A 25,418-nucleotide genomic window follows, 5' to 3' on the forward strand; every position below is an offset into this window, starting at 1 on the left:
CTTCTTTCTTTTCCCATGCTGACCTGCATGTGAATTACTGCAACAGAGTCACAATTAAAATTCTTTTAAATTTTTTTTTTCAAATATTTAAACATGGTCTCACTGAATTGCTTAGGTCCTCACTGTGTTGCTGAGGTTGAGTTGGGAACTTGTGATTCCCTTCTTCAGCCTGCTTTTTCACTGGAATTAGTCAGGCAATCTCTTCAGCAAGGAACCTTTTTTGTCTATTCAGGGGTAATGAAAATGCACCCTGGAGTGGATGTAGGGACTGTTTCAGCATGAAGATGTGAACGCAACATGTTTCTCTTGATTAAATATCTCTTCTTGTTAGATTTAATTTTTCTGTATTTTAAATTTTTTGTATCTGTAGCCATCTCTCACAAATTATGACATAATCTTATATATACTGTGCCTGTATGTGTGTGCAAAATTTAGTGTGTAGTATAATTTTGAACATAGAAGTATGTTATAGAATAGTACACAAGATTCATTGGTAAAATGTATCAATCCTTATTTGCAGCATTTTATTTATTTTTTTTTTTTTTTAGAGTTTTCATTTCCCTACTTCCCTTAAGTACATTTTCTCTCATGTTCATTTTTTTTCACTAAAGTTCTTACCAACTAAATTATGTAACTCTAGTCTCATAATCTAAAAACTTTTTCCAGGTGAAAAAAAAAAAAAATCCTCTGAGAAACTCTACAATGCAATCTACCTCCCCTACAGGATGAAAGCCAACTAACTTCTTAATGGGGTTCACAAAGTCCTCTATGATGTGTTCCCTACCTATGGCTCTGGCTTCTTCTTTTTTTTTTTTTTTTTTTTTGGTTCTGGGGATTAAACCCAAGGGTGCTTTACCACTGAGTCACACCCCAGCCTTTTTTTTTTTTTTTTTTTTTTTTTTTCCTTTTAAGACAGCATCTTGTTAAATTGCGGAGGCTGGCCTCCAACTTGTAATGCTCCTGCCTCTGCTTCCCAGGCGTACACCACCACATCCGGCCTCACTTCTTAAAACACTTCCACCACCACCATTAAGCCCCACAACTCTTCATTCCAGCAATCCTAAAGAGCCCAAATTTCACCAACACAGCAGCTCATCTGAAGCTTCTCAAATGTGTACACGTGGCTCCCTTCACGAACTGGCGGTCAGTCCTCGTCCAGCACATTCACCTTCCCAAACTCCATTCACAAACCTCTTTTCCGCTGGGCTGATGGTGCATGCCTGTCATCCCCGCTACAGGTGCGGATGAGGCAGGAGGACTGCAAGTTGGAGGCCAGTCTGGGCAACTCAGCTAGACCTTGCTCGAAATGAGAAATGAAAATGGGCAGAAGCAATGGGTGGGAAGCCCGACGCCACCACAGGGAAACACGACAGCTCGGCAGCTCGGCAGCTCGGCAGCACGCCTACACTGACCCGCCGCCGGCTCCCCGCCGAGCCCGCAGACCCCCGCGCCCTGTTTCCGTACTCGGCACCTGCCGCGGGGCCACAAACCCAGGACAATCGGACGAATTAACCGACAAGCGCCCGAGACGCAGTGACCGCCAGCGGGACAAGCTGGAGGGCAATGACCATCCGCCAACTCGAGGCTAGGCGGGCAGGAAGCGGACTGAAGGAGGAGAGCAGCCTGACGGCCGGCAGCGCTCCCTCCTCGCAGGCCCGGCGCCTGGCAGCCTTCCCGGGATGAGCGGAAGCCCCACTCACCCAGACGGCCCCCGTGCGGATCCTAACTGCCACGCCCGGGAGGCCGTGGGGCATGGGCGCCCGCTCTGGCTCCGCGAGCCGCACAGCAGCCGCACAGCAGCCGCCGGCCCTTGGCGCCCAAGACCGCACAGAGGTTCGGCCGACCCCGACAGGCCCCGCCCCGCGGACGCACGGGAAGTGCGTCATGCTGCCCAGCGCGCGGGGAACTACAACTCCCGTAGGCCTCTGCGCGGGCCGCCCGGGGAATGCCGGGAGCCTCAGCGGCGACGGCCCCGTCCCTCATCCTGCTATATCAGGGGTTCCGGACACCCCGCTACTTGTTCCCGTTAGTGACGTTCTGATGGACGAAAAAGCGAAATACGGAGAGCGGCCGCAGTCCGCGAGTTTGGGGAGCCTCGGTCTTCACGGAGGAAACACCTGGAGGGCCGAGAAGCCGCCCGCCAGCCTCGCTCTCAAAACGCCTGGTCTGAATAGACTTCTTTTCCTCCCAGCCCAGTCCCCGAATTTTAACAGAGCGACGAGTGGGCTTCCCTCGGCTTCAAAACCCTGTGGGTGGGCCCGGCGCGGGGCAAGTGCTCTACCATGAAGCTACACCACAACCCCTAGATCCCATCGGCTCTAGAGGCTGACACAGAACGGCCACTTGGAAGCTAGCCTCAGCAATTTAGTGAGGCCCAATCTCAAAAAGTAAAAGGGCTGGGATGTCAGCGGTTGAGGCACCCCTGGGTTCAATCCCCAGTACCAAAAATAAAAAAAAAATAAAAACCGTATACGTTAACTTTTCTTCTTTATTACACTAAAATCCATTGATCTACCTTGCACTTCGGATTATTCTATCATTTATTTTGTAATGTCATGCATTAGCCATTTGGGAAGTACCAGCTGAGTTGACATATTTCACCACACAATAAAATCGTCATCATCAATATCATTGATCTTCAGTATCATGAAACTGAAATTCACAATGGTAGATATAAGTTTCCTGAAATTACATTTTTTTCGACTTTTTTTTTTTTTTTTTTTTTTTTTTCCTGTGCTGAGGCTCAAACCCAAGGCCTCAAGCATGCCAGGCAAGTGCTCTACCATGAAGCTACACCACAGCCCCAGAAAACTAATTTTATATTGTCAAAACAATACTAGCATTCTTTCCCTTAAAGTGACAAGTTCAATTGGTTGATTTAGGGGGAAAAAAATGTCAAAGTCTGTGGCCTTTTAATGCAAACTTCAGCTCCCAACCGAGGTAACAGTGCAGATGATTTTTACTTGGACAACCCCAAAACTTCAGTACACAACATAGAATGTTCACTGCAATCATAAGAAGGTATGCACTCAAGTGCTGGAATAAAATGAATTTTTACTGCTTCCTTAGGGACATTCTGAAGAGAAACTAGCCACTTTTTTTCCTGACATGCAGTTTTACCCTCCACTGTTTTTGCATTATCTGTGCAAAGGTTCACAACATAAATAATAGCTTACATTTGGGAATGTCAGTGGCTACTGTGAAATTCTAACCCCAACGTAGAGCCACACATTATCTAATGGTGGTCTCTCTACCATCTCCTTTGGGAATGTTTCACAAACCTATTCTCCACTTTTGCCGCAGGGATGTCATGAAAGTCGTGATGAGCTCTTTTCGTTGCATCCTGTGAGGTGAACGGTGGTTCTGATTTGTCATATTGCTGAGGATGTTTGTTACATTGCTGAGAAGTTTGTCACCTGGTTAAGATGTGTTGGTCAGCATCATTGCCTTAAAGTTACTCATTTTCTCCATGACTAATTAACGTGTCATAGTGAGGTAGCTGAGACTGTATAAGTACCTCATTCCTCACTGAGCATGGAGACTTGGAATAACCTGATGTTGGCTGGTTCTTCACTTCATACCCACAGCCCCAAATCCTGCATTCTAAAAGAGACGAAAGCACTTCTCAGCTCAGTGTCCTGTCCATGATTTTCTTGTAAATTTGCAGTTCTTCAACTCTGATGAAAACAAGAGTCCAATGTTATGGTGGACAACCCTTGGATTGTCAACGTTAATGTCAAGCTGAGCCTCATAAGGCTCTAAAGTCCTGAATGTGGCATCCCTGTCCCGGCACACAGCAGGAAGCTTCATGAGGTGGTCTCTGCCTGGACTCATCCAAATAAGGCTGCAGAGAATCCAATAGTTCCAACTGTAGTCAATCAAGAGCATTTAATTTGTCTCCACTGTGCTCCTTCTGCAGACAGGCCCTGCACCTCCACCCCACTCCTGCCACATACCCCAACAACCCTTCTCCCTGCCACCTTATTTAAATTGTAGCAAAAAACATAGGACAAAGATTTACCACCTTAATGTTTCTTAAATATACAATTACTGGTATTAAATGATCTAACCAAGCAGTCCAAAATTTCTGCCCTTACTCTTGCCTTTATGGTCCATTTTTTTTTTCCTGAGTCTATAACCACAAATTCAGGTAACAAGCAGGGAACACTGAGAATGCACACAGATACAAAAACATTTAAAATCTGAACACAGAACATGGTTCTGCCCTGGCAGCTGCCTTGGTAATGGAGACAGGTTGAGGGAGGGAGAAGCAGCTGCTGTCTGCCAGAATCCCTGCTGCAGCCTGAGATCAGACTTGGGAGAGGATCCCAGGGTTCTGGTAACTAACCTGCTAGAGTCTTCGGAAGACACTGGTGCCGTATCTGAATCATCCTGAGACTAGGATCTTTTGCCTCTGCCGGGCTGCACAGTGCACAGTGCATGGGCGAGTGCTAGAAATACATCAATTCGTCATGTACAGGTAATGTCAGTAACTGAGGATGCCCGGGCCTTGTAGGGCTCAGGGGCAAAGGCCTGCCCAGCATGCAGGAAGCCATGGGTTCCTTCCCCAGCACCATAAAAACAGACTTCTCTTTGCTTCCCCTCTGTCCAGCATGATGGCCAGCCCTTCAGATGCAGAGGCAAGGAGCAGCAGAAGAGATGCAGACACCAGCCCGGGACATGTGGTGTGGCACCCAGCTCCTCCGCTTCTGGTCACAACCCCAGAAGAGTCACTGAACTCATAAAGCAAAGCTGTCATGGACACTAAAGGAGGCAGCATGTGACTCAAGACGCACACAAACCATGCAGGATGCTTTCTTCACCTTTCTCTTCACCTGGAGATGGCATACAACAGGGACAGGGCAGTTGGGAGTCTGGGTAAGCGTGCCTCTGGGGAGAGCAGTAAGCACGACGGCAGCCTGCACTCAGTTCTATCTCAGAACAGGTAACTCCAACACCACCCAACTATGGACCAGGGACTACCTTATCACATCTCTGCCACAAGTTTGCTAGTTTTTTTTTGCTTTTTAAATTTATTTTATTTATATTTTTTAATGGTACCAGGGATTGAATCCAGGAGCACTCAACCAGAAAGCTACATCCTGAGCCCTTTTTATTTTGAGACAGGGCCTCACTAAGTTGCTGAAGCTGGTCTTGAACTTGCAATACTTTGGCTTCAGCCTGCCAAGCCACTGGGATTACAGGTGTGCACCACTGTGCCTGGCTTGCTAGTCTTCAAATGAAGCTCTCCCATTTCCAAATCTTGGTGAATTTGGCCAAATTACTTAAAATTTCCAAACCCTAATTACCTCAAAGTTTCCAAACCCTGTAGAATGGGGTTGGAGGGGTAATGTTAATTCTTTATAGGATTGATTTAAATATGCAGTTACCTAATCATGAAAGGGCCTGGCACATTGCTGCCTCATGTTATGCTATCCCTGGAGCTGCCAACATCAGCACCTATCATATAAATACAACCTTCAGTAGCAGCTGCAGATCTCCTCCTTGCCCTGCAAACCCTGGTTTTCTACACATTTTAAAAATCAATTTTATTGCTGGGCACAGAGGTGCACGCCTGTAATCCCAGCAGCTTTGGAGGCTGAGGCAGGAGAATCCAGAGTTCAAAGCCAGCCTCAGTAAAAGCTAGGTGTTAAGCAACTCAGTGAGACCCTGTCTCTAAATAAAATACAAAAAGGGCTGCAGGTATGGCTCGGTGGTCCAGTGCCCGGGAGTTCAATCTCTGGTACACCCCAAAAATCAATTTTATTGAGGTAAAACTTACATATAACAGACTGGACCCATTTAAAGGGTGTTGTTCCATGAGTTTGACAAATGAACAGTGGGAACCAACAGGGCCAAGAGAAGATGGCTCTAGCGATTCCCAGGTCAAGCTGACCAGTCCCTCCTCACCCAGCCAGACAACCCCTGACAGGTCTGGATCTGCTTTCTGAGACCCAGGTTCCATCTGTGGAACTTGACAATGCAGTCCCATGGTCTGTGCTGTTTCTCACTCCCTGTACTAGACTTACCCTCCTGCTGGCTGCATCCCCAGCCAGGTGTTATCAGAATTCCATTCTATTCAACACCATTTGCTCATTCACTCACACATCCTTATGTCTGTGTCTATTCCTCTTTCAGCTACTGTGAACAGTGCTACACATTCATCTACATGTTCCTGAAGGGACATATTTTCAATTCCCTTGGGGAAATACAGTGGACTTGATGGTCATACAGTTAACTGTTTAATATTTCGAGAACCTGCCAAACTAGTTTCCAAGCAGATGAACCATTTTACAGCCCACCAGCAATGTCAGTTCTAACCCCCCCCCCCACCCTCCACCCCCCACTTCGTCTGGTTCTCCTTGGCCATGACACTGGATGTGAAGTGCTAGCTCCTCCTGGTTTTGATTTTCATTTCCCTATGCTGAGCATCTTGTCATGTGTCTACTGACCACTCATGTATTCATTTGTGAAGCATGTGAAAATATTCTGCAGTTTCTAATTGGATTGTTAAAACATTATTCTCCTTTGGGTACAACAGAGAAACTCAAAGGAAAGAAGAAAACAATACAGGTGGCATATATTGGGAATAGCAGGTGAACACTCTGTACTCATCCTCATAACTGTCACAATCTCGACCCTTGGCCTCAGCTGCCCAAAGAGTTGGTGGGAAGGCCATATCAGAGAAGACATCACATATGCTAATAAAGAAATCTTACAGCCAAACAGGCTCCCCTTCCTCACCAAACTCAAATTCCTATGGAGGGAACAAACAGTAAATCATATTTGAAAATCTGAGCAAGCTTGAAACTGAGGTTAAATAGCTATTGAACTTAAGGAAGTGACTAAAAGACTCCTCTCTGGCCCAGTCTGGTGAAATGCTTCAGGCATAGGTAAAAATGAGAGCGACCAGGTATTCTGGGGGTGGGGGGTGCAGTGTTAAACAGGGTATATACAGAACCCAAGAACTAACAAACAGGTCCAGGAGAATCTGAGACCATAGGAGAAAGGGCCAGGCATTCAGCACTCATCAAGGCTCCTGGCCTGATGAGCCTGTGCAGAGCTGTGCTGCTGCTGTGGAAGGGCATCCACCTCTGCTTCCCACCAAGTGGGCAGAAAGGACGGCCAGCTCAGGCCTCAGTCTCCAGCAGGAGGCCTCCTTTCCTGGCTGGCCCTCTCGTCTCCTGCGTGTACATTCCTGCCAGCTTGGTTTCTGCTTTCTGGGAGAGCCAGCACACCTGCACCTGAGAGCTCACCAGTTGGCAGTTCTGGAGGCCTGGTACTCGGCTTTGGCTGCCATCTCTGAAGACCAACTGCAGTCACCCAAGTGGTTTCCAGCCTCAAGTCCTCTTGTTTGGGCATTATATCAACTCTGGCTCCTGTGACCACCTGCCACACTTCATCTTCCCCTATGGTCTCAGAATTCATTTTCCCAAATAATTTGTATATTGTTGGTAAAGAGAAATTAAAGTGTAAACAGCCTTAGTATATTCAGTCATTGCTTCAATCAATGGATATGTGGTTTTAGAGAGAAAGGGGGAGGTGCTGTCACCAGAGACCCAGCCCTCATTAATGCTTCATTACTAGAGAATGAGGCTCCAATTTCTCATATTTAGGAACTGCACACAAGGTCACATCAAACACAGCCACCACCATTTTCTTTTACTTTTTTTTTTTTTTTTTTTTTTTTTTTTGGCCATGGTCTTGTCATTTCTGAAAAAAAGCATTTCCTAGAATTAACTGCAATGGGAACATACTGTCTGTACCCAGAGGTCCTTCTCAACCCCACTCTGGACCCTCCAGTTGATGGAACATGGCTGTCAGGCAGAAAAACAGCCCAAGAGATGAGTCAATTGGGTTGTTTTCTTAAGTTATAGGGCTCTTTACATTTGGGATAGAAGTCTTTGTCAGATGTACATATTGTGACATACTCCTGTGGCTCAGCTTTGTATATTATTTTTTATTCAGCATCCAATTACTTGCATTATGTTAGAAAAAAATCACTGTTAGATTTTTTTTTTCTCACTCATTTAGCACTTACTAACTGTTCAGAGCAGTCATTTCCAAGTGGAGAGGTTCTCACTCCAGCTCTCCACTGACCTGTGGGCAGCACGACTTCCTGTTCCCAAGATCTCACAGCAGAACTTGCCTGCTGCCACCAACACCAGTGAGCTTGTAGACACCAGATATTGAGGATGAAGGTGGCCAGCAGGATGCCAAAAACGGCTCCCATCAATGGGCCTCTGCTCAGTCTCCACCTTCCCCTGCTTCCACAGGTTTTTGATGGTCTTGCAGTTCTGGGGATTAAACCCAGGGGTGCCTTACCATGGAGCTACACCCAGCCCTTTTAATTCTGAGACAAGGTCTAAGTTGTAAGGCTGGCCTCAAATGTTCAATCCACCTGCCTCCAGAGTCTCTGGGATTACAGGCATGTGCCACAACACCCAGTGCATTTGTAATTTTTTTTGTACTAAGGATTGAACCCACGGGTACTTAACCACTGAACTACCTCCCCAACCCTTTTTTATATTTTTATTTAGAGACAGGGTCTCACTGAGTTGCTAAGCACCTTGCTAAGTTCCCAGTCCTTCTGCCTCAGCCTCCCCAGCAGCTAGGATTGGTGTGTGCCACCACACTCAGCCTAATCAGTACTTTTTAAAGAGCTAAAGTTATTTCCATTCTGGGGATGAAACCCAGGGCTTCATGCATGCTAAGAACTGAACCCAGCTCTACCTGAACTATATCCCCTGCCCTTTTAAATTTTTGAGAGAGGGCATTGCTAAGTTGCCCAGGCTGGCCTTGAACTTGTGATCCTCCTCCTCCAGTCTCATGAGTTGCTGGGATTACATGGTGTGCCACTGTGCCTGGCTGTTCTTTTTTTTTTTTTTTTTTTTTTTTTTAAGTTTTCTTCTATGTAAAATTTGTGCTTTTGGTGCTGAGAAATCTTCCCCTACACTATTATCATAAGTATTTTTCCTAGATACCTTCACTGTCAGCTTTCATATTCAGCTCTGTGATGCATTCCAAGTTACTTCTTCTATGTACCTTGAAGTAAGGGGAGTATTTCTCTGCCCCCACGCAAATACCTAGTTATTTCAGCAGCATTCATTGAAAACTCTTTCCTACACCAAATTATTTGGACACTTTATTCAAAACTGGAGAATCTAGGTGTAGACTGGTTTCTAGACTTCGCGTCTTACTGACTTACTTACATACCCAGGCTGATGCCAATAATACACAGTACTACTAACATAGTTCTGTGGTAAAGCTGTGAAATCAGGTAGTGCAGCCCTCATACTTGGGAGTTTTGTTGTTGTTCACTCATTTTGGCAGAACTATCTTGAACCAGGTTTCTGCGAGTGCTAGGCAGCACTCCACTCTACCTCTGCAGCCTCCTTTCATTTTCAAACAGGGTCTCCAAAGTTGCTCAAGCTGGTCTTGAATCAACCTTTTTCTTCTTCAGAAATTCTTTTGTTTTTCTAGGCCCTTCTCATTGCCATTTAAATTTTTGATTACTTTGTCAATTTCCATATGAACGCCTCTAAATCTAAAAAGACTAATCTGTGGAGCACCACCACACTGAGCTTCCCAACCTTGGCTATGGCAGGGACACTCTTCTTTTATGTAGTGCTGGGACTGAGCCCAGGCCCTGCACGGCTAGGCAGGTGCTTCATAGGAGGGCAGCTGGCTCGTGCCCCTGCACTTCCCATGCTCACTGCATGCCTCTGCTGTGGCACGCAGACTGAGAGCCGGCTTCCTTTCCTGTGGCCTTGCTCAAGTTCCTCATCAAGATTACTTGCAAACATGAGTTTCTGAAGAGGAAAAAAAAAATTATATCACTGAGGGGACTGTTTTCCTGATTCTAAAACTACCTTATGTTCCTCAAAGAGACTTTGTCAAGAATAGAAAAGTAAATTTAAAAGTAGAATGAAAGAAAGAAGAGCCAACTCCAGTTCTCCCAGCAGGAAGGTAAACTTTCCACACACTGGTCGGTCTGGGTGGCACCGTCTGCTGTCTAAGGAGGCGTTCACTTAAGCAGCTATGCTCACTCCATGCTGACCCTGCTCGAGCTTTCTTCACAGTGTGTGGCAGCACTGACACTTTCCGATGCTGTCAGACTTCTGGTACATGACGTGCCACACCATGGTTATACCATGTACGACTGTTCTGCTATTGGGCACTTTTTATTATTTTGCAAATGATGCACTGTTGTAAGCAACACTTCAGCTAGACACCTGTCAGGTGTTGTCAGCAGAACTACCCACAGCCCTCACAAATGCACCTACCAGGTGTGGCTTACATGTCATGTCAGTCCACACAACAGCCCTCTGAAGCAGGTATTAGTAGTATCCTCCTTGAAAGGTTGAGGAACACCAGCCACAGATATCAGAAAACCCGAGGCCCACTTAAAGGGCTACTCTGACATTCCTGTGAAGAACTATAGCCGTAATGAAAACCGCGGACAGGAGTACACTGCGTGTGAACAGCATGGGGAAATGAGCAGCCCTGGATCTGACTGGCTCTGCCACCACGGATGTTCTCCCCACTTTATCACAAAGCACAAGTTATGAGGGGCTGTGCTCCTTTACAAGACTTTGATTCCAGCCACCACCCTAGTCTTCCCAGGAGAGATCACAACCTACTAGTCTCTGCAATGTTATCATTCAGCCATCTGAGCATTGCCTGTGCTATAAAATGGCAAACGATGGTCAGTCCCCACTGCTAACTGAGAAGCACACAGCAACACTGAAGCCAAGGCAACTGTTGCTTGGGAGCAGCACTGCAATAGGAAAATGTGTGTCACAGTAAACTGCAGATGTACTCACGGAGGTGGCAGCAAGGGGAGATTTTTAAAGGCAAAAACAAGGACACCATGTACTTTGAAAGATGACTGGCCATAACCATGAACAGCAAGGTAACGTCACTCCAAGGCTGAACACAGCCTCTGGGCAGGCATCCCCATGAAGGGCCATCTGTGTGAAGCCTCGTGGCCTCTGAGTGCACGTGTGGCTCTCTGAGCATCTTATCAAAGTCACTACCAGGCAATCATGCGTGATAGCTCTTAGGGTTGACGCAAGCTACTTCACTTTGATTTTGACACTTTTCACAACACACACACAAGATTCATTTATAGAATGAAACAGAAAATTAAAGCAGATCCTATTCCTGAATCTTTTTTGGGTAATGGGCTTACCAGAGAATCTGAAGATTGGGGTCTTCCCCCTAGAAGACCTCTGTACCAACAAAACAATTTTGCATACAATATTAAAAGCTGTTACTGATCCTCAGGAATTAAATCATAATCCCAGTAATTGTCAGTAACTTTCACAGGTAAATTCTGACTTAGGTAAAAGGGAAAAGCATGTATGAGTGGAACTCTATGGCCCCAGAAAATTTAGAATCAATAGGAACCTTGGTCAGCAGATGGTTGTCAGGCACCTGAGAACCCAGGAAGCAACAAGCACATGTAAATTAGGTGACAAGTAACATTCAGTGGGGGAATATTTTAACAATCATGGTAATGGTGACAAAGAACTTGGCACACGTGAGGCCCTCTTCTAAGCTGTCACACTCACTCTCAAACACTCACCTCGATGATCCAAGGTACGTGCTCCACTCATCTCCAGCTTGCTGGGAGGCTGTCTGCACTTCAGGCAGAGAGAAGCCAAGCAGATGCCCACGAACACCAGCTAGTCAGGGAAAGAGGTGGGATTTCACCCTGGGCATTCCAGCTGGAGTACATGCCCTCAGGTAATAAGTCTCCTCTACAAAGGGAAAGGATTCAGCAGTGCTGGGTTGTCTGGTGCGCACATGTGCTCTGAATATTGCCCAGGTTCCTGCTCCTGATCCAATGGTGACCCTCCCTTGAGTATCCAAATGCCCAACGATCCTCTAAGTCTCCACATCCAGAGAACTGCTGCATTTTAAAATGCGTAGGAACATTCAGCACCTTTTTGCAAAGAGTGGAACTCTAAGGCCCCAGACAATTTAGAATCAACAGGAACCTTGGCCAGAGGTGGTCCTCAAGCTTCCTGGATACTGAAGAAACTAGATGTCCTTTCTGAGCACTTTAAGATGTCTTAACAATTATTTCAGCAACACTGAATAGACTATAAAGCTCAAATCCCATAACCTAACACGTCAGTTTTTCCCATTTACCAAGACTTTCTCATCTTTCCACTGAATTCTTGCCCTCGTGGAACTGTATTTAAAAATGAGTTATCACCAGTAGTATAAATGTGTTCTTTACTGTTTGACATGAGAGGCATTTTCCTTGCTGCTAACCAAAGTGTGGCCTAGCCAAGATGTCAACCTCAGAAGTGCCACTGAGCAGCACCTGGCCAAGGGAGTGCGTCTTGCCAGCTTGATGCAGCAGCCCAGCTGTTCTCGTTCTTAGCAAGCCACTCCCCACACAGGCACCCTCGTCTCTTCTCCTTCTGAGGACACCAATGAGGCTGGATCATCCCCAACCACCACCCTCACAGCTCCTCCTCAGGCTAGCACTTTCAGTTGGTCAATAATGCTTCAGAAAATTGGACTTGTGTACTGAAACGAAATTAGTGGATTTTTCCTACTCCAGGACCTTTTTAGGGGGGTACTGGGTATGGAACCTAGGGATGCTCTGCTGCACCCCAACCTGTTTAAAGTTATTCTTTATTTTGAGACAGGGTTGCACTATTGCTGAGCTTGGTCTTGAACTTGCGATTCTTATGCCTCAGCCTCCAGAGTAGCTGGGATCACAGGCCTGGCCACCATACCTGACTCCACATATGTCCATGTGCAGAGCTTCTCTCCAGGTGTTCTGCAAAGCTCTGGGTGAAGGATGCCCTACAGTGACCACACCAGCCCTTGCTTCCTAGTACGCCTTGTCTGGAATGCAGGTGAGGGCAGGGCTTCCTGCAAGCTCAGCCCCACACTGATGGCAGGTGAAGAACTGCTCCCCAGTATGCCCTACCTGATGGACAACACAGGGGGAGTCCTGGCTGAGAGCGAGGCCACACCGCTGACACCTATAGGTCTCCTCTCCAGCGTGGGTCTTCTGGTGCTTCACAAGGTCATTCTTGCGGATGAAGGCCTTCCCACACTGGCAGCACTCGTAGGGCTTCTCCCCAGTGTGGATTCTCTGGTGCACGATGAGGGCAGAGCTCTGGCTGAAGGACTTTCCACAGTCGTGACACTCGTAAGGCTTCTCTCCAGTATGGGTCCTCTGATGTGAGAAGAGGTGCGAGCTGCGACCAAAGCACTTCCCACAGTCCTTACATTCGAAAGGCTTGAGGCCAGTGTGGATCCGGTGGTGCACCACCAAGTGGGACCTCTGGCTGTAGGACTTCCCACACTCACTGCACTCGTAGGGCCGCACTCGAACGTGAGTTCTCTGGTGCAGAATGAGGTGCGTGCTCTGTCGGAAGGCCTTCCCACATTCGGGGCATTCGTAGGGCTTCTCTCCTGTATGTGTCCTTTGGTGCCGAATGAGCCTGGAGCTGTGGACAAAGGATTTTCCACACTGACCGCATGTGTACAGTTTGTCCCCAGTGTGTGTCCTCTGGTGGGTGACCAGGTGGGAGAACCAGCTGAAGGACTTTCCACACTCTTTACACTCATAGGGCTCCTCGCCAGTGTGCGTCTTCTGATGCCCAACAAGGTGGGAACTCCGGCTGAAGGACTTTCCACACTCTTTACATTCAAAGGGCTTCTCTCCAGTGTGAATGAGCTGGTGCCTGGTAAGATTGGAGCGCCAGCTGAAGAACTTTCCACACTCCTTACACTCATAGGGCTTCTCCCTGTGTGTGCCCGGAGACACGTGGAGGGATGCTCTGGGATCAAGAGGGCTGCTGCCAGCAGGGCACTTGCAGTGTTGGCCTCCTGTGCGAGCTCTCGCACACTCAATCAGGTGGATGTTTTTGCAGAAGGCCTGGCCACACTCCCCACTGTCACCCACGCAGTGCCCCTGATGCTCCCTAAATGCCAGGTCATGTTTCATGCTTCTCTCATCTGAGCTCCGTGTGTGGAAATACTCCCTCAGCACCAGCTGAGCAGGAAAGAGGCAGCTGCCCTCATACTTACCACTCTCACAGACCCTGCCTGGAGGAAAGACTTTCTTTGGGGTGAAGGCCACTTGCCTCAAATGTCTGTCTTGGTTCTCCTGATACTTGCCCAACGGGTCTTCACATTTCCACACGTCTTCCAATGACAGATACCAGAGATCCTTCCTTGCCATTCCTTCTACTTTAATGCCACAGGGTTTTTTATCTTGAGAAATGTTCTTACTGGAAACAGGTGATTTCATTTCAACGTTAGTATCCAAATCTGAAAGAAATGAAAAGCTCTCTTTGATTAAAGTGCTGAGGTTAGGAATGGTGGGGAGTACATGGAGTCAGAAGACGTAGGAGTATAGAGCTGCCTTCAGGGTCGTGCTGAAAGGATAAAAGAAACTGAAGTTAAAGACCAGGCATTGTAAAGCTTCTAAGCTGCAAAGCCTGAGTTAAAATGTAAAAGACCAGGTATTGTTAAGTTCCTATGCTACACTCAAAACCTGAAATTCCTGTAGCTGTTAGGACTATCTACAGGACTGCCCAGTAGATATTCCCCCTGACCATTTAGTTGTTAAATAACCTGGGCCCTGTGCAGTTTGCCATGTAGGCATTCAGGGCCCAAACCAATCAGTTTGAATGTACCCCCCTTCTTAGGACTGACCTATCACCCCCGCCCGACCTGTTCCCGCCAATGAATGTACTAATCATGTTCGAGAGTTGTTGTTTGATTTTCCCACGGTGTATGGTGATTTGTTGAAGGGGACTGTGATGTATGTAAAGTCCCTGCCCTCCCTAAAAAATGTATATAAACCCTGCTCAAGTTGTTCTCAGGGCTCTGGGCTGCTCTCCCTCCTTGAGTGAGCACAGCGCCCCAGCATGCTGGATCTGCAATAAACCCCCTTTTGCTGTTGCATAAGTCAGTCTCTTGGTGGTCTCTTCCTCCGTCGTTCGCCGGTCCCTTACAGTGCGGGAGAGAGGAGGTGGGTGAGCAGCCAAGCGCTACGCCAGGCACACAGAAGAAACACCACATGAAGGGGAGGTGCGGTTGGTGCACAACCACTGGGACCAAGATGCAGCAGTGGCAGGAAAAGGGAAATGCCAGACGGGGTGCCCACACACTGCTAAGCTTCCCCTCCACAGGGCATGAATCCTGTGCAAGCACGGTCTCAGGGCAACAGCACTTGGAGGTGTCAAAGCCTTGGGAAGGCCTCATAGAAGGTCTTGAGGTCATGGTATGCCCTGGAGGGGACAGGGGGACTCAGGTCTCTTCCTGCTGAAGTGGGGCTCTGTTCACCGTTTGCTCCTGCCACAGAGTACCATTCCCCAGAGACAAGGCGTCACGGGCCTGCCTGGCTATAGATTGGAACCTTCACAACTGTAATTAACTATTCAAGTGGGTTTTTTTGGTTGGGGGACTGGGAATTGAACCCAGGAGCATTTTACCATGGAGCCACATCCCTAGCCACTTCCATTTTTTGAGACAGGGTCTCACTAAGTTGCTGAGGCTGACTTGAACTTGCAATTCTCCTGGCCTCAGACTCCCAAATCACTGGGATTACAGGCATGAGCCACTACACCCAACCTCAGGTACTCTTCTATAGTGACAGAAAAATAACACAGACATCAAGATTAACAATTTATATATGATAATCACTAAAGAAAACTAACTCAGAACCTCAAGTCTTTCCCATCATCTCCTAGACTTTCTGCCTACCTGCTGTCTATTGATATTAACACAAATTATTTCCCCTATTTAAGTGTGACATTTGTTTGTCAATACCTTTTAGGTAAAATGCTTGGTTCCAAATCTAAAAAACAAAACACACTACTTATACAATTCCACTTCTTACACAAATAAGGAGGAACTGTACCCCCTAAGGAGATATGGTTAAGTCCTAATGCCCAATAATTCATAATGTGGCCTTACGTGGAAATAGGACCACTGTAGAAGGAAGTAGTTAAATGAGGCAGTACTACAGTACATTGGCTCCTAATTCAATATGACTGGTGAGCTTATAAAAGAAAAGATCCAGAAACAGACGTGAGTGGCCACCACATGGAGTGGTTCACCACAAGCTCGGGAGCCCCTGGCTGTGAGGCGCTAGAAGAGGCAGGAAGAACCCTCTCCTAGAGGTCTGACATGCCCCTAGTGGCACCTTGATTTTGAACTTTTAAGCCTCCAGAACCATAAGCAGTAAAGTTCAATTTTAAATCACCTGGTTTCTGGTTCAATTTGAGCATCCCTTATCCAAAATCCTTAAGACTCAAAAGAATTTTGAATTTTGGATTTTTTCATATGTTAGAATATAAACACGTACATAACAAAATATTTTGGGGATGGGACTATGCCTAAAAACAAAAGTCACTTATGTTTCATATATACCTTACACACACAGCCTGAAGACAATTTTGTACTATATATAAATACATACATAGGTACATAGATAGATCTATACATAGATCTATACATATATACATATTTTATATAAATCTATATATATGTATACATATATGTGTATGTGAGTGTGTATGTATGTATGTGTGTATATGTGTGTGTATATGTGTATATGTGTGTGTGTATACACACACACACACACCAGAGATTGAACCCAGGGGCACTTAACCACTAAGCCATATCCTCAACCTTTTTATTTTTTTACTATGAGACAGGGTCTCACTAAATTGCTTAGGGCTTTGCTAAGTTGCTGAAGATGGCTTTGAACTTGCAATCCTCCTGCCTCAGCCTTCTGAGCCAATAAATTACAGGTGTGTGCCACAGTGCCTAGCACACAATATTTTTTTTTTTTATTGTTCGCTGTTCAAAACATTACATAGTTCTTGATATATCATATTTCACAATTTGATTCAAGTGGGTTATGAGCTCCCATTTTTACCCCATATACAGATTGCAGAATCACATCAGTTACACATCCATTGATTTACATATTGCCATACTAGTGTCTGTTGTATTCTGCTGTCTTTCCTATCCTCTACTATCCCCCCTCCCCTCCCCTCCCCTCCCCTCCCCTCCCCTCTTCTCTCTCTGCCCCCTTTACTAACATTCGTTTGTCCCCCTTGTATTATTTTTCCCCTTCCCCTCACTTCCTCTTGTATGTACTTTTGTATACCTCTGAGGGTCTCCTTCCATTTCCATGCATTTTCCCTTCTCTCTCCCTTTCCCTCCCACCTCTCATCCCTGTTTAATGTTAATCTTCTTCTCATGCTCTTCGACCCTACTCTGTTCTTAGCTACTCTCCTTATATCAAAGAAGACATTTGACATTTGTTTTTTAGGGATTGGCTAGCTTCACTTAGCATAATCTGCTCTAATGCCATCCATTTCCCTGTAAATTCTATGATTTTGTCATTTTTTAATGCAGAGTAATACTCCATTGTGTATAAATGCCACATTTTTTTTATCCATTCATCCATTGAAGGGCATCTAGGTTGGTTCCACAGTCTAGCTATTGTGAATTGTGCTGCTATGAACATCGATGTAGCAGTGTCCCTGTAGCATGCTCTTTTTAGGTCTTTAGGGAATAGACCGAGAAGGGGAATAGCTGGGTCAAATGGTGGCTCCATTCCCAGCTTTCCAAGAAATCTCCATACTGCTTTCCAAATTGGCTGCACCAATTTGCAGTCCCACCAGCAATGTACAAGTGTACCCTTTTCCCTACATCCTCGCCAGCACTTGTTGTTGTTTGACTTCATAATGGCTGCCAATCTAACTGGAGTGAGATGGTATCTTAGGGTGGTTTTGATTTGCATTTCTCTGACTGCTAGAGATGGTGAGCATTTTTTCATGTACTTGTTGATTGACTGTATGTCCTCCTCTGAGAAGTGTCTGTTCAGGTCCTTGGCCCATTTGTTGATTGGGTTGTTTGTTCTCTTATTGTCTAATTTTTTGAGCTCTTTGTATACTCTGGATATTAGGGCTCTATCTGAAGTGTGAGGAGTAAAGATTTGTTCCCAGGATGTAGGCTCTCTATTTACCTCTCTTATTGTATCTTTTGCTGAGAAAAAACTTTTTAGTTTGAGTAAGTCCCATTTGTTGATTCTAGTTATTAACTTTTGTGCTATGGGTGTCCTATTGAGGAATTTGGAGCCCGACCCCACCGACTGTAGATCGTAGCCAACTTTTTCTTCTATCAGACAGCGCGTCTCTGATTTGATATCAAGCTCCTTGATCCATTTTGAATTAACTTTTGTGCATGGCGAGAGAAAGGGATTCAGTTTCATTTTGTTGCATATGGATTTCCAGTTTTCCCAGCACCATTTGTTGAAGATGCTATCCTTCCTCCATTGCATGCTTTTAGACCCTTTATCAAATATAAGATAGTTGTAGTTTTGTGGATTGGTTTCTGTGTCCTGTATTCTGTACCATTGGTCCACCCGCCTGTTTTGGTACCAGTACCCTGCTGTTTTTGTTACTATTGCTCTGTAATATAGTTTGAAGTCTGGTATCGCTATACTGCCTGATTCACACTTCCTGCTTAGCATTGTTTTTGCTATTCTGGGTCTTTTATTTTTCCATATGAATTTCATGATTGCTTTCTCTATTTCTACAAGAAATGCCGTTGGGATTTTGATTGGCATTGCATTAAACCTATAGAGAACTTTTGGTAATATCGCCATTTTGATGATGTTAGTTCTGCCTATCCATGAACAGGGTATATTTTTCCATCTTCTAAGATCTTCTTCTATTTCTCTCTTTAGGGTTCTGTAGTTTTCATTGTATAAGTCTTTCACCTCTTTTGTTAGGTTGATTCCCAAGTATTTTATTTTTTTTGAAGATATTGTGAATGGAGTGGTTGTCCTCATTTCCATTTCAGAGGATTTGTCGCTGATATACAGGAATGCCTTTGATTTATGCGTGTTGATTTTATATCCTGCCACTTTGCTGAATTCATTTATTAGCTCTAATAGTTTCTTTGTAGACCCTTTTGGGTCTGCTAGGTATAGAATCATGTCATCTGCAAATAGTGATAATTTAAGTTCTTCTTTTCCTATTTTGATGCCTTTAATTTCTTTCGTCTGTCTAATTGCTCTGGCCAGTGTTTCGAGAACTATGTTGAACAGAAGTGGTGAGAGAGGGCATCCCTGTCTTGTTCCAGATTTTAGAGGGAATGCCTTCAATTTTTCTCCATTCAGAATGATGCTAGCCTGAGGCTTAGCATAGATTGCTTTTACAATATTGAGGTATGTTCCTGTTATCCCTAGTTTTTCTAGAGTTTTGAACATAAAGGGATGCTGTACTTTGTCGAATGCTTTTTCCGCATCTATCGAGATGATCATATGGTTCTTATTTTTAAGTCTATTGATGTGGTGAATAACATTTATTGATTTCCTTATATTGAACCAGCCTTGCATCCCAGGGATGAATCCTACTTGATCATGGTGCACAATTTTTTTGATGTGCCTTTGTATCCGAGTGGCCAGAATTTTATTGAGGATTTTTGCATCTAGGTTCATTAGAGATATTGGTCTGTAGTTTTCTTTCTTTGAAGTGTCTTTGTCTGGTTTAGGTATCAGGGTGATGTTGGCCTCGTAGAATGAATTTGGAAGTTCTCCCTCTTTTTCTATTTCCCAAAGTAGCTTGAAAAGTATTGGTATTAGTTCCTCTTTAAAGGTTTTGTAAAACTCTGCTGTATACCCATCCGGTCCTGGGCTTTTCTTAGTTGGTAGTCCTTTGATGGTTTCTTCTATTTCCTCAATTGATATTGGTCTGTTTAGGTTGTCTATATCCTCCTGACTCAATCTGGGCAGATCATATGACTTAAGAAATTTATCTATGCCTTCACTATCCTCTAATTTATTGGAGTATAAGGATTCAAAATAATTTTTGATTATCTTCTGTATTTCTGAAGTGTCTGTTGTGATATTGCCTCTTTCATCCCGTATGTTAGTGATTTGAGTTCTCTCTCTTCTTCTCTTCGCTAGCATGGCTAAGGGTCTGTCGATTTTGTTTATTTTTTCAAAGAACCAACTTTTAGTTTTGTCAATTTTTTCAATTGTTTCTTTTGTTTCGATTTCATTGATTTCAGCTCTGATTTTAATTATTTCTTGCCTTCTACTTCTTTTGCTGTTGTTTTGCTCTTCTTTTTCTAGGATTTTGAGATGAAGTATGAGATCATTTATTTGTTGGTTTTTTCTTTTTTTAAGGAATGAACTCCAAGCAATGAATTTTCCTCTTAGAACTGCTTTCAATGTGTCCCATAGATTCCGATATGTTGTGTCTGTGTTTTCATTAATCTCTAAGAATTTTTTAATTTCCTCCTTGATGTCTTCTATAACCCATTGATCATTCAGTAACCTATTGTTCATTCTCCAAGTGATATATTCTTTTTCCTTCCTTCTTTTATCGTTGATTTTCAGTTCCATTCCATTATGATCAGATAGGATGCATGGTATTATCTCTACTCCTTTGTATTGTCTAAGAGTTTCCCTGTGACATAATATATGATCTATTTTTGAGAAGGATCCATGTGCTGCTGAGAAAAAAGTGTAACTGTTTGATGTTGGGTGGTATATTCTATATATGCCAATTAAGTCTAGGTTATTAATTGTGTTATTGAGTTCTATGGTTTCCTTATTCAACTTTTGTTTGGAAGATCTGTCCAGTGGTGAGAGAGGTGTGTTGAAGTCTCCCATGATTATTGTATGGTGGTCTATTAGACTCTTGAACTTGAGAAGAGTTTGTTTGATGAACATAGCTGCACCATTGTTTGGGGCATATATATTTATGATTGTTATGTCTTGTTGGTGTATGGTTCCCTTGAGCAGTATGTAGTGTCCCTCTTTATCCCTTTTGATTAACTTTGGCTTAAAATCTATTTTATTTGATATGAGTATGGATACTCCTGCTTGTTTCCGAAGTCCATATGAGTGATATGATTTTTCCCAACCTTTCACCTTCAGCCTATGTATGTCTTTTCCTATCAAATGCGTCTCCTGTAGGCAGCATATTGTTGGGTCTTGTTTTGTGATCCATTCTACTAGCCTGTGTCTCTTGATTGGTGAGTTTAAGCCATTAACATTTAGGGTTATTATTGAGATATGGGTTGTTCTTCCAGCCATATTTGTTTATTTATGTTACTAAACATGGTTTGTTTTCCACTTTGATTATTTTCCCCCCTTTAGTGTCCTACCTCCCACTGTTGGTTTTCATTGTTATTTTCCATTTCCTCTTCCTGTAATGTTTTGCCAAGGATGTTTTGAAGAGATGGTTTTCTAGCTGCAAATTCTTTTAACTTTTGTTTATCGTGGAAGGTTTTAATTTCATCTTCCATCCTGAAGCTTAATTTCGCTGGAAACACAATTCTTGGTTGGAACCCATTTTCTTTCAGTGTTTGAAATATGTTATTCCAGGATCTTCTAGCTTTCAGAGTCTGTGTTGAAAGATCAGCTGTTATCCGGATTGGCTTACCCCTAAATGTGATCTGCTTCCTTTCTCTTGTAGCTTTTAAAATTCTCTCCTTGTTCTGTATGTTGGGCATCTTCATTATAATGTGTCTAGGTGTGGGTCTCTTATGATTTTGCACATTCGGCGTCCTGTAGGCTTCTAGGATTTGGGGTTCTGTCTCATTCTTCAAGTCTGGGAAGTTTTCTCGAATTATTTCATTGAATAGATTGCTCATTCCTTTGGTTTGAAACTCTGTTCCTTCCTGTATCCCAATGACTCTTAAATTTGGTCTCTTGATGTTATCCCATATTTCTTGGATGTTCTGCTCATGGTTTCTTAACAGTCTTGCTGAGCTGTCTATGTTCTTTTCAAGTTGAAATACTTTATCTTCATTGTCTGATGTTCTGTCTTCTAAGTGTTCTACTCTGCTGGTAGTATTCTCAATTGAGTTTTTAAGTTGGCTTATTGCTTCCTGCATTTCTAGGATTTCTGTTTGTTTGTTTTTTATAACCTCTATTTCCCTGTATAGTTGATCTTTTGCTTCTTGGATTTGTTTATGTAATTCATTATTGAAGTGATCTTTCATTGTCTGATTTTGCTGTCTGATGTCTTCCTTGAGACTCCAGATCATCTGAAGCATGTATATCCTGAATTCTTTATCTGACATTCCATCAGCTGCAGCTATTACCTCTTCTAACGTTGAGTTGACCTGCAATGCTTGTGGTCCTTTCTTTCCTTGTCTCTTCATACTGTTCGCGTTCCTTTCTTCTTGGTGAAACTGTTGTGCTATTGAATTTTCCCCCTATATATTTATATTGGTCTTGTATAGTTGCAAAGTCTCCCTCGCAGGCACGGGCGGCGGCTCTGCCCCTCCGCCAATTGGGGCAATGTGCCTACCACGCCGGCAGGCCGCTGGGCCTGCTCTGCCAGTCGGTAGCAGGTCCGCCGTCCTTGCAGGCGCGGGCGGCGGCTCTGTCCCTCTGCGGGCCGCTAGGCTTGTTCTGTCGGTGGTCGCCGTTCTGCCTACTTTGCAGGCGCAGGCAGCGGCACTGCCCCTCTGCAGGCCTCTGGGGCTGTACTGCCAGTGGGTCGCAGGTCCGCCTACTTTGCAGGCGTGGGGGGGGGGGCGGCTCTACCATTCCTCAGGCCACTGGGTCTGTTCTGTCTCTCGGTTGCAGGTCTGACCTGCTCTGATGGTGGTCTCAGTTCCGACTACCTTGCAGGCGCGGGGGGGAGGGGGCGGCTCAGCCTCTCAGCAGGCGGCTGCTCCTCTTCTGCCAGTGGGTCGCAGGCCCGCCTACCTTGCAGGAGTGATTGGAAGCTCTGTCCCGCCGCGGACCACTGGGCCTTTTCTGTCGGTGGTCACCCTTCCCCTACCTGGCAGGCGAGGGGGGTGGGGGGCGGCTCTGCCCCTCAGCAGGCCACTGGGCCTGCTCTGTGATTGGTCCCAGTTCCGTCTACTATGCCAGCGCAGGGGGAGGGGGCGGCTCAGCCTCTCAGCAGGCGGCTGCTCCTCTTCTGCCAGTGGGTCGCAGGCCCGCCTACCTCGCAGGAGTGATTGGAAGCTCTGTCCCGCCCTGGGCCACTGGGCCTTTTCTGTGGGTGGTCACCCTTCCCCTACCTGGCAGGCGAGGGGGGTGGGGGGCGGCTCTGCCCCTCAGCAGGCCGCTGGGCCTGCTCTGTGTTTGGTCCCAGTTCCCTCTACTATGCCGGCGCAGGGGGAGGGGGCGGCTCAGCCTCTCAGCAGGCGACTGCTCCTCTTCTGCCGGTGGGTCGCAGGCCCGCCTACCTTGCAGGAGTGATTGGAAGCTCTGTCCCGCCCTGGGCCACTGGGCCTTTTCTGTCGGTGGTCACCCTTCCCCTACCTGGCAGGCGAGGGGGGTGGGGGGCGGCTCTGCCCCTCAGCAGGCCGCTGGGCCTGCTCTGTCTTTGGTCCCAGTTCCCTCTACTATGCTGGCGCAGGGGGAGGGGGCGGCTCAGCCTCTCAGCAGGCGGCTGCTCCTCTTCTGCCGGTGGGTCGCAGGCCCGCCTACCTTGCAGGAGTGATTGGAAGCTCTGTCCCGCTGCGGGCCACTGGGCCTTTTCTGTCGGTGGTCACCCTTCCCCTACCTGGCAGGCGAGGGGGGTGGGGGGCGGCTCTGCCCCTCAGCAGGCCGCTGGACCTGCTCTGTGTTTGGTCCCAGTTCTCTCTACTATGCCGGCGCAGGGGGAGGGGGCGGCTCAGCCTCTCAGCAGGCGACTGCTCCTCTTCTGCTGGTGGGTCGCAGGCCCGCCTACCTTGCAGGAGTGATTGGAAGCTCTGTCCCGCCCTGGGCCACTGGGCCTTTTCTCAATATTTTTAATAATGTTGTGCATGAAACAAAGTTTGGATACACTGAACCATCAGAAAACAAAGGTGTCCGGGAGGCCAAAGCAGGAGTATATCCAAGTTCAAGGTCAGCCTGGGAAACTTAGCAAGACCCTACCTTGAAATGAAACATAAAAGGGCTGGGGACATTGGGACTGAGGTTGTGGCTCATTGGTAGCATTCTTGCCTAGCATGCATGAGGCACTAGGTTCAATTCTCAGCACCACATACAAGTAAATAAAATAAAGGTCCATCAACAACTAAAAAAAAAAATTTAAATAAAAGGGCTGGGGACATAGCTCTGTGGTGGAGAAGGGAAGGGAAGGAAGAGAGAAAGCAGGGAAGTAAGCACAGATGACTGTCTCCACACCCTGGGGACACCTATGGCTGCTTGGCACTACCACTGTCCTAACTGAATCTGTGCTACAGCAATCATTTTCTTACACTTATTCACACGTAAGGACTTAAGAGTGAAAAATACAACATGTCAATAACACAGTAAAAAAGAACAAAAACAAAAAGGTGCAGGCGCTGTGCACATGGCGACCGCCTACTAAACTCCCTGGAAAACATTCCACACCCATCTCTGTTCCCTACTACCAGCACTTGCTCTGCTCATTCTTCAGTGATCTACAGCACTACGGACCCAAGGTGAAGCTGGAGTGATGCAGTCACATTTAGGGAAAGGACATAGCACAAACACTGTTTCTGAAGAGTCTCAGCAAGACAAGCAGCTCGATTACCAAGGAAGAACTAAGGCTTGCAAGAAACCAGTGCAGCTTCCCCAAGGTGACTTGAGCCACTGGAGCAAAATCCTTATGAAATCAATCAGAAATACATTCCTGGCAATCCATGCCTTTTTATTGGCATAACAATGGCCTGGCAAGAAACCGGCTCCTTTAAAAAAGGGAGTACTAGAGCTTTCCTCACTTGCAGCAGGTCTGCAGAGCGCTGGGCAAGCTGCTCATCAACACATTCCAGCCTTGGTTCTGTTGGTTCCTGGGTCCTGCGGGGGCTTCTCATGGGGATAATAGCATGACAGACTTGTTCTGGCATCAGGATAGTGACAGCTTCCCCCAGTGCCAACCTTGGCCAGCTCTTCTGTGAATGTCCCCCTGCTTGGGCATCAGTAGATGCTTTATCACTGCCAATCTTTAAAATATATAGCTGTCTTTTCTTAATTTCTGCAACCAACCATGAATATCCAGTTCCCCTGGATTTTCAGTTTACTAAGTTGAGCACACTGTCATGTGGCATATGCTCACTGATACTGATCATCTTTTGGATTCTTCTGATGTACTGCAGACAATTTAATTTTTAGTTCATGCATTTTAAGTTTTCTTTCTATTTTTCAAGGTTTTTCCTTCTTTTCATCACTTCCAGCATGGCGTTCACCAGTCTATCCTTCTGTCCCTTCAGGTCATTCCAACAATGTATTTTTCTGTAATATGTTTCACATTTGAACTGCTGTTCAATTTCTCAGGCAGCACCTTTTGTGCTACAGAAAGACACAAATGCTTGGGGGGCTGGGGATACAGCTCAGTTGGTATAGAGCTTGACTTGCATGCAGTAGGCCCTGGGTTCAAAATGAAGAATAAGAAGAAAGAAGAAAGAAGGAAGAAGGAAGAAGAAGAAGA

General features: G+C 45.7%; 1 protein-coding gene across 10 annotated transcripts in view; it reads right to left on the reverse strand.

Annotated features, from left to right (window-relative positions):
• Znf10 (zinc finger protein 10) overlaps nucleotides 1-25,418 on the reverse strand; it is a 66,271-nt gene that overhangs the window by 12,536 nt on the left and 28,317 nt on the right. For 4 of the 10 annotated variants that reach the window (XR_011708420.1, XR_011708422.1, XR_011708416.1 and 1 more), the window contains 2 exons: nucleotides 12,956-14,307; nucleotides 11,591-11,690 (listed from right to left, as the gene is read on the reverse strand). Coding sequence is in view for 6 of the 10 variants with exons in the window: in XM_071615798.1 (XP_071471899.1) it covers nucleotides 11,591-11,690; nucleotides 12,956-14,307 (1,452 nt within the window). In the remaining 4 variants the exon portion in view is untranslated. Of the gene's footprint in view, nucleotides 1-2,470; nucleotides 4,836-6,350; nucleotides 9,813-11,590; nucleotides 11,691-12,229; nucleotides 14,308-25,418 lie in introns of those variants that run through there. The other 6 variants (XR_011708423.1, XM_071615805.1, XM_071615799.1 and 3 more) reach the window with 6 other exon arrangements.

This window comes from Marmota flaviventris, chromosome 1 (assembly GCF_047511675.1).
Source record: "Marmota flaviventris isolate mMarFla1 chromosome 1, mMarFla1.hap1, whole genome shotgun sequence".
NCBI lineage: Eukaryota > Metazoa > Chordata > Mammalia > Rodentia > Sciuridae > Marmota > Marmota flaviventris.